Here is a 9,288-nt window from a genome sequence, read left to right as displayed (position 1 = left end):
CTACCAAACACAAAAGAGGCCATATGCTCATCAAATCTTGTATGAGAATGTAGCAGCTTTTATTTACCATATACAAACATGGGTTATAACCCAATTGTCTCAATAGAAAGATGGATTACCAAAATGATACAGTTATACAATGAAATAATACTCATCAATAAAAAGGAACAAATTACTACTACACATAACAATCTGGATGAACATGAAAAACATCGTGCTAGGTTTTAAAATGGAAACAGAATGAATGTATGAGGTCTGGTTCTATTTTAGGCAAAGCTAATCCAGCACCACATCAGCACCATCGTGCTTCTGGTGGGTGAGACAAAACAAGATTTGGAGGGGGACGAGGAAGCTTTCTAAGATTAAGGACATGTGTTTATCTTGGTCAGGATGTGAGCTATGTAGGTGCCTACACTTGTCATCCTACATTCGATTGCTGTGGTAGCCGTGCATCCCATTGCCTGTACATTGTGAAACTTTGGCCGAAATGGAATGGAGGTGGCTCCTATTGGCTGAAAGTAGAGCCCCCCAGTTTAAAACAGCTCATCCCCTTGTTTTGTTTTCTTTGTGGTTCCCCTGCCTCATACATTTCCAGGCCCCTGGAGACATTTATCACTGCCCAGATCAATATTCTTACTTTGCTTTAGTATTGATTACTTCTTTTCAAACAGTATGAGCGCAGCCTAGGCTGTCACTTAGCAGGCAGTGATTTTCATGGACTATTTGTGCCTGGTCAATACAGAAGGATTAACATAGTAAGACACGGATGAAATGGAAAATGTCTAAATTAACAAAGTTAGGTTAATTCTCAACTGAAACATTTACCTATAGAACATATCAGGACAAATGCAAAACCAGACAAGTCAGCTGCAGGGTCCTCGGGTCTCACTGAATGATTCCCAGTCTTAGGTGGGGAAGCACCAGTTGAATGATGCAGCGATTTTCTCAGACCTTCTCATAAATTCTGGTGCAGACCACGCCCTTCATCATGCATTCCTTAAGAGAGGGAGATTGACTGTGTAAAATACAAGTTAGAGAACAGGACATCTGGAATAAAACAGCGGTCTAAATGAACTCATACAATCACATTTAGACAGGATAAAACATTCACACGCCAGCTCTCTAGCAGTTCACAATTATGGCCACTGGCATTTGAGGACAACTTTTAAGGTTGATCTGTGTTACTATCCATGATATATCCAGTAATGATGCTTAATGTTGGTAGCCAGCTTTGTGGGAGCTGGAGTCCTCACAAAGATAAAATAAAACTTTATGTGTGAAGGAGTGTCTGTGTTGGGTAACTGAGGTAAGAAGACCTGAAGACTGGGCACAGGCCACATTAGCGAAGTGCTGTTCCATGGACCATGGCCTAGACTAAGGCAGAAGAGGTGAGCTGGATTCTAGTGTTCATCTGTCCTTGCTTCCCGATATTCAGGACAAACTTCCTCAAGTGCCTGGTCTCCTGTCTCCCCGGACATGATAGACAGTATCTCCTCTCACCATAGGTCAAAATCCTGCTGGTCTTTGGCATCTGGCTTCAGTGTGGACAGGACTTACCTTGGGTATTGCAAACCCCTTAGCAGAGAAAGACTAAGAGCTGGGTGAGAAGGAGGACATATACTGGAGTCATGTGTCGTAAAGAGTTTAGAGAAAGAAGACTTTTATTGACATTGTGTAGTGCTCGTAAGAAAAAAGGAATTAAGGTTGCTTCTTCTGGACTAACAGCTTTCTTACAATTTGTACGATGATGTAGTCCTTGGCTACTTAGACTTGGGGACACGGGATAAGGTGAGTAGAGACAGTCAACACTGCACCACGTTTCAAGAGTCTGAGAGCATGCCAGTGGAAACTTGTTCTCTCTGTAATGTCACACCAGGCCCTTGACGCTAAATTGTAAACTGCACCCGGCGATGACCCACCTCTGCCTCTGGCTCCTCCACCGTGTGAAGAGATGGATGCTTTCGTTAAAATGTCATGGGTCAAAGCAAAATACCTTTTATGTTTCCCAGGCTCATGTTGTCTCTATAGTTTAAAGCTTAAAAAAGTGATAAGAAAGTGATTTAAGGTATATTTTTTTTTAAAAAACCTGCAATGTTGCTTATGGTTTAAAATGTATATAATTTGCAACAAAATTTGGCTTTAACATATAACAAAAAAACTTATAATTAAAATTCTATACATGGGTGTATATATACATGTGTGTATGTACACGTGTGTATATGTGCGTTTGTGTGTGTGAGTTTGTGTGCGTGTGTGATATTCAGTTCTTTTTTAGGGTGTGTGTGTGTGTGTGTGTGTATAACTTAGATTATCATAGTCTGGTTCAACAGGACCCCAATAGTCTCCATCCAGGGCAAATAGTGAGACATTGCCCACCACTTGCTTCTAGTTTGTTGTTGGAAGTTTTCGCCTGTATTTTGTGTATGTGGATTGGTCTATGTTTTCTGGCATGTCTGTAAGTTTTGTTGTAAGCATGGAGCTGAGACTGAAGTATCTCTGCTGCCACAATCTCTGAGATCACTGGTCACTGGATTCAGCTTGGCAGGGGTTCAGACATCTTTTTTGTGTGGATAACATTACTTAAAGTTTCCTCTGTGACCTGTGTCAGATTGATCCACCTGACATTGATGGGGAAAAGGAAGCAAAGTAGAACAGCCAAAAAATTAGACTTGGTTTATGTAAACATTCTGTTCCTCAAGACTTAAAAGTTTATTGAATATGGTTTAAAAATTGTAAAATCTAGTTTTTTTAAAGATTAAAACTAGTAACACTGAGGGGTTGATAGTCTAAAATCTATGTATAGGAATCTTAAAAGAACCGTGTGGCCTGATCCCATCTTTAGGCAGCCATTTGACTGGTCACCATCACTGCTAGGGTTAGAGAAGATGGATGTCATGTGACTTCACTGCCATCGTAATGAAAGGTGACCCTGTGGAGTGCGACTACCAAAAAGACACCAGCAGGTCTCCGAGATATTTTCGATTAGGATAGATTTTTGTGTGATAATTCCTTTCCTGCAAACAAGGTTTACAAAAGATGGGATTTAAAAAACAAAGTTTAATAAGGCATCAAACTACACCTCCATGCATTTATATGCAAGACTGTACAAAGCCAGAGTTGATAACACTAAGTGTCCCCCAGGTAAAGTTGGATTTAAGACATGAGGGGTCATAGGGAAGCAGCTGCAAGGGTGAACCTTACCAGTTTCAGAGATGCTGGATCCATGATTGGCACCAGAAGCCCCAGCCACAGTTAAATAGAGCGAGCTGGGACCTGGAAGGTAGGCTATGAAATGTGGCCCAGGTTGAGTCCAGAGAGGAGACCCAAACCCCTGGAAAAGATTGTTCCCTCTGTTGGAGCTAGGTTCTGCCTTGGGTGGGTTACCTCTTGGAATAAAATAGAGTACTTTACTTCTGAGAGATTGTACACTTTTTAAAGAAAAAAGTGGAGTTTTACAGACATTTAAATTATAAAAACACACTGGGAAACATTTAGATTTTGAACAGTTTTAGTTTAGAAAACCTTTTATCACAATGTCTTTATGCAATCTTGGGAGACAGTTTGCTTTTTTTTTTTTTTTTTTTTTTTGGTTTTTCGAGACAGGGTTTCTCTGTGGTTTTGGAGCCTGTCCTGGAACTAGCTCTTGTAGACCAGGCTGGTCTCGAACTCACAGAGATCCGCCTGCCTCTGCCTCCCGAGTGCTGGGATTAAAGGCGTGTACAGTTTGCTTTTTGAAGCAGCAAGCGCCCCACTCCTTTCTCCCAAGGTGTCAGCTGCCTTCCCATTTCCCTACACTCAAAGACTCAGGCCTAAGGCCTCCCTTTCCTAGAGCTACCAAACAGTTTACCTTGCTACCATACTCAAAAAAGAGATAAACTCACAAAACAGATTTCAACAAAACTTTTTACTATTCCTTTATTTACAGAAATTCACTTTACCATGACTGCTCTGTGTCTTGAAGTGAGTGATTGAAAGAGTAAGGTGTGAAGTTTATGTAAGGTCTCAGGACAAGAAAGCTTAAGTTATGAGGCTCTAAAAAAATTGTTTTAGGGTTCTAATATGGTGTTTTACAGTGTGTATAAAGGTTTGAGGACATAAAAAAATAAAGATGTGTTTCCAGGTACGTGGATGCAATTTGTGAAGGTATGAGAAAGACGATGGCTTTAAGGTTTATGGAAAACGGCTCAGAATTCTTTCACTCTCTATGCTGTTGTTACATTAAGACTGAAAATCCAGAGTTTTAGCATTAACCAACGGAATTCTGATAAACTGTTACTCTAGCTCCAGTAAAGCATAGCTCCTATTCAGTCACAAGCTCAAGATTTTACATTTCTTTTGGTGGTTTTCTAAATGTAGACTTAAAAGTGCTTTTTGTTGTGCTAAAGGCATCTGTCTAATCTACATACTCAGTCTTCTAACAGGTTCTTATAGGCTTCAGGAAACTGCTTGGATCTACCTCACAGGTCATATGAACTACAGATTAGGTACTGTCAATCAGTGGCCTATTTCCCCACCTGCCTATTCCTGAGGGAGTGGGAATTCCCCCCTTCCCTGGTCCTGGGGCTTCCTTCCCCCAGCTATCAGGACCATGGAGCTAGAAGTTTCCATTGTACACCTAGCTCTAGACGGTGGAGCGGAGCCTGAAGAAAAAGGGATTTGGTCAACATCCCACCTATGCCCCAGCATCATCAGGAAGTAGTCACAGATGAATTCTTTGTTCCTTATCATTCATTTATTATCAACAAAAAGGCTGGGACTTGCTAAATTTCAAACCTGGAACAGAGGTGCCTGTTTAACATTTCAAATCAAAGCTGGACCTGGCTGCCAGGTTATCCCAGCACCCTTCAGTCCCTTGCTGTTTGTTATAGGGTGTGACCACATACCCAACCTTCTTCCCTGGACTCTCCAGCCCAAGGCTGGGTTGCCTTCCCTGCAGAGGCTTTCCCCTATATAATCCAGACATTTTGGTTGCAGACCTTACATGGCCAAATTACTGTAATTATTCATGGTGTTACAATCTCCCTTGGCTTCTGCATGAAAAGATTTTTAAATTTCTTAAATTCCTTTTTCGCAGAAGGAACCTTTTCATCATTTATTATAAATTTGAGCATTGTTCTAGACTTTGTGCTCATTCTTATCCTTCTTCTTCCTGTCATTCTCTGGTGACTGACAAGCCTATTTGATCTCTTCATCATAGTTTCTAGATGTCTAAATTACAAAATTAAAAAAAAAAAGAGGAGATGCCATGGGCCACATAATGACCATTACTGTTTGACAAAGTTCCAGCATTTCAACATTAGCCCACACTTCCCCAGTACTTTTTAACTTTCATTTTTAAAGATTCTCACTAGCAATGTCTTCCCCCTTTGGAAAAATTTGTGCAGGTTTTGAAGGATGAAAATGTATACAATGGTAGCCTCTCTCTAAACAAAATAATTCTCTGGAGAGAATTCCCTGCCACAATGGAAGCAGGAATCCCATTGTGCCCTCCTAATTACACCAAGTGCAGGAAGGTTAGAGATTTACTAGACGTGTTTGATCTAGGATGAGATGCCTACAATTCAGATCCAGAGTCTGAGGCCACTGAGGGCAAGGGTTCAGTTAAGAAGTGTAGAGAAACCAGAATGGAATGTTATAATGGGAAAAGAGTAAGACACCAGGACCTTCTCTTTCAGGAGTGTGGTGAGGGGACAGGCCTGTGTAGTATGATTAAGACACAGACACATTTAGGGAACAGCTCAGGGCTTATCCCCGTGAGGAACGAAAGTTGTTCTTAAGTTACAGTGTAACATCTGCTCCCTAGAAGTCCTTTTCCCAAGGTCAGGCATTTAGATAAGGATCTCCACTCCTTTGGGGCTTGAGGAAAGTTCCTGCTTACTAAAGCAGTCATTCTCCTTATCTCTGGCAAGAAAAATTTAATTTCCCTTCATTAACATATGACTGTTGTCAAAGTCAATGCTAGATTCCTCAATCCCTGATCTTGTCACACCCCAGCTCAGTGCTCCCGTTCTCCCACCCAATCCTATGTGCAAATCTAAAATATAAAAGACATATTCCTTTTTCAATAAACACAGCTGGCAACCATCCTGATTCACCCTGAGATTGTGTCCAGTCCCTGGTTCTTGTCGTCCCCCCTCCCACTCCACAGTCCTCTTTGGGACTTGAGCCCCCGCCTAAGCAGGTCTCTGGCATAGTTCTTTTTTCTGAAGATACTTTTTAGTATTTTGCTCACAAGGAGAATAGCGACAAATAAAAAATGATTTTTTACATTTGCCTTATCCAGTGAGTGGTTAAATAAACTCCCTAAGAGGTTCTGATTGATTGATCTATAATGGGCCCTCATGTTGGAACTGTCTGCCCAGGTAAATTTAGTGCATAGCGAGAACTAAGAACCACACACTAGCCCGGCTGTGGTGGCGCACGCCTTTAATCCCAGCACTTGGGAGGTGGAGGCAGGCGGATCTCTGTGAGTTCGAGACCAGTCTACAAGAGCTAGTTCCAGGACAGGAACCAAAACCACAGAGAAACCCTGTCTCGAAAAAAGCAAAAAAAAAAAAAAAAAAAAAAAAAAGAAGCACACACTGAGAGAGTGAGAGAGATAGCAGAAACATTGGAGGATTGTGTGTGCCATTAGTGAGCACAGAGACACAGGCTTCAGTCCTTCCAGTCCATCTTGACTCTTTTTCCTCGGATCTGCTAACTGAAGGAGGTCTTCGCTTAGATTGCATTTTTTACATTGTTTAGGTAAGTTCCTATGGACTATTGGAAGCAAAGTACTTTTACTGCAAATATTCTATAATTGAGCCTCTCAGGGTTATATTTTACTTTTGAAGTATACTTTTTTTTTTGCTTGTAAGCCCAAACAAGTGACATTTATCCATATTTTCAATATTGTTTAAATGTTATTGTTTTGATACGGCTGCTTGGAAATCTTGAACTAACACTTAATGGACTTAAATGTGAATCCTTTATTGTTTTCCAGTTAAGCATTAACTCTGGCTTTATTCTTAGCATTATGGTCCATTTGTAGTCTAAAGAACAAGGGACATTTTGAGACAAGCATAATCAATGTATTTATGTAGTTTTATTTCTGTCCCGAAAATTGGGGATGTTCTTATTAATCATCTCAACTCCCCGATGCCCACAAAATCAGCAACGACGCCAACAAAATCAGCAGTCACGCAGATGACACAGATGACCGGCTCACACATGCGCGCAAGGGCTTAGCTGAGTCATACGTGGACGTAACCACGCATGCACGCACATGGGTCACACAGGACTCTAACATTCGGGCACTTCTGCCTGAGGGCTTGTTCCCACATGCGTAGCTCTAGAACCTGGAAGTATCGGCCTATGTGGCTGAGATCTTACACTTACCACGACCATTTTCCCGTCCAGCAGCTTCCTCTTTATGGTTGTCTCTTTACTGTTCCATCTCTGCACTTGTTGCAGGGCTCCCCTCTCCAGCGTCACGATGCTCTGCAAAGACAAGTTCAAGGTTAGCTCACCTCAGTTTGCATGTCAGATGTCTCAATACATCATGTTCATTCCCCACTGCCTATAATCCTAGAAAAAATAATCCTGTCTCTCGATAGTTGACTGGACCAAGTTTCAGGACAAATATTACACATTACCTTGGTTTTTCTGTTGTCAGCTGTGGTTTCTTCAAACTCCTGGCCCAGCTTGAAGGAGATCTCTGTGTTTTTAAAGGCGCTTTCTGTTCTTATCGTCATATAATCCCCCTTCTTGCTGATGACCACAGTGGGCTTGGCCAAATTTCCCAGTTTTCTGTTGGCTAACCCCACACCTGAAAAGCAAGGCAATATCAGATTGTGGGAGTCAAGACAACATATGTAAGGGACAATGGTGGTCACATTCTGTATTTAGCAGTACCTTCAATGAGTAGATGGCAGGGTTTCCTACCAAGGACTTCCTCCATGTTTCAACAGTGAGCAGAGAAACATGTTGGTGACGCAAGCATTTTAGTGTAGTGCTCAGCAGTGGCGTCTACAGAGTTTACAGCGCAAACGCTGTTCAGTTTTGCCCACTTTGCTATGCCCAATGCTACCCTCACCACAGAATAAATCACTTCTGTTCCATATAAGCTTAAAAACAGCTTAGTTTGTAATTACAAACATAGCTGTTTTCAATGAGACGATCTCTCTTCTCCTCCAGCCCCCCCCCCCACTGGTCTATATTTTCTGTCAATAAGGAGCTATGGCCATAGTGAAACCCTCCTTTTTATATCCTTGATTGAATCTTATTTCTGACATTTTGTAGTTCCTAAATCTTCCTGGTGAAAAAACAAAATAAAAGAAACTGTCCATCACCCTTTTCTGTCTGTGGACACTGTTCCAACACAGCATTAGTGTGACTGAATTTGAACTCACTGCCGCCGACCAGTTCTTTTGATCTCAGCCACTTTTAAATGTTACACACGTCCTCACCTAGGGGCTGCTTCATTTCTCAAGCTTCACCCACATGATTATTTAATAATGGACAAACTCAAAGCAAATAAAAAAAGAATCTTTAGTTTGTATAAAGATTGAAATTTAAAATTGCGGTTTCTAGTATTCAACTCTTTATCTTATGAGCCTACTCATTTCTGATAAACCAGCTTTCACAAAATCCCAGCATATGGATGGACTAAAATTCTAATATTTTCCCCAACTCTCCAAAGACAAGCCTGTGAAACTGCCTTCCGGTCCCATGCATTTAAATAGCTTCATTTAAGTTAAGTTCTGATAATTTACTGCCAATGAGGTGGAAGTAAATTTCATGAACGACACAGAAGATCGCACTTCATCCCACATGACATTCCCTAGACAGCCGGAAAAAAAGCGTTAGAAGAAAACCTCTTGCATCTTTCTTTAAAGGGGTGTTTGCCATGGAGGGTTTCTCACCCAGAGCTTTCATGTAGTCATCAAAATGCTCACTGGAGACAAGTTTCCAGGTGCCCAGAAATTTGTTGCTCATTGCGATGGATGAGAATTCAGCGCAGTTCCTGATGGGATGCAGCAGATGCCCCTGGGATGCTGAGACCTTGCACAGTACTTTTCAAAGACACCCAAAGCATGTGACTTTTGCTGAGACCCAATGGGGAAAGGTGGTGATAGGACTGGGCAATGAACGGCTCTTAAGTCATAAACTGCCTACCCATGGGAAAAGAAACCCCTACATAATGTCCCTGTGTTTCCACAACCATGAAAATAACTGAAAGTATTGTTTGAACCTTCAGAATATTCTTTTGGTTGATCTTACATTGATATGAGTGCTTAAGTCCTTCTA

At 41.4% G+C, this 9,288-nt stretch overlaps 1 protein-coding gene across 1 annotated transcript; it reads right to left on the bottom strand.

Annotated features, from left to right (window-relative positions):
* Window positions 1–466: 466 nt before the first annotated feature.
* Window positions 467–9,014, bottom strand: LOC121432470 (myelin P2 protein). The gene is made up of 4 exons (XM_041630460.1): window positions 8,904–9,014; window positions 7,635–7,807; window positions 7,378–7,479; window positions 467–996 (listed from the first exon to the last, which is right to left on the bottom strand). Exons 1-4 carry the CDS (start codon window positions 8,974–8,976, stop codon window positions 946–948), a joined length of 399 nt encoding a protein of 132 aa, XP_041486394.1. The 5' UTR covers window positions 8,977–9,014; the 3' UTR covers window positions 467–945.
* Between the last annotated feature and the right edge of the window lie 274 nt (window positions 9,015–9,288).

The sequence above is a fragment of the Microtus oregoni genome, unplaced genomic scaffold (genome assembly GCF_018167655.1).
Source record: "Microtus oregoni isolate MIOR12 unplaced genomic scaffold, Mior012 000034F_ref0000314, whole genome shotgun sequence".
In the NCBI taxonomy this organism is placed as follows: Eukaryota; Metazoa; Chordata; class Mammalia; order Rodentia; family Cricetidae; genus Microtus; species Microtus oregoni.
Note: the sequence above shows the minus strand (reverse complement) of the source record. Positions and strands in the feature narration are given on the sequence as shown.

What these genes read in the sequence shown, in the direction of transcription:
- LOC121432470 (XM_041630460.1), bottom strand. Translation starts at nt 8,976, where the DNA reads ATGAGCAACAAATTTCTGGGCACCTGGAAACTTGTCTCCAGTGAGCAT. An exon ending in TGACTACATGAAAGCTCTGG is followed by an intron (nt 7,808 to 8,903) that starts GTGAGAAACCCT and finishes CTTGCTTTTCAG; the next exon opens with GTGTGGGGTTAGCCAACAGA. An exon ending in TGGACGGGAAAATGGTCGTG is followed by an intron (nt 997 to 7,377) that starts GTAAGTGTAAGA and finishes CCCTCTCTTAAG; the next exon opens with GAATGCATGATGAAGGGCGT.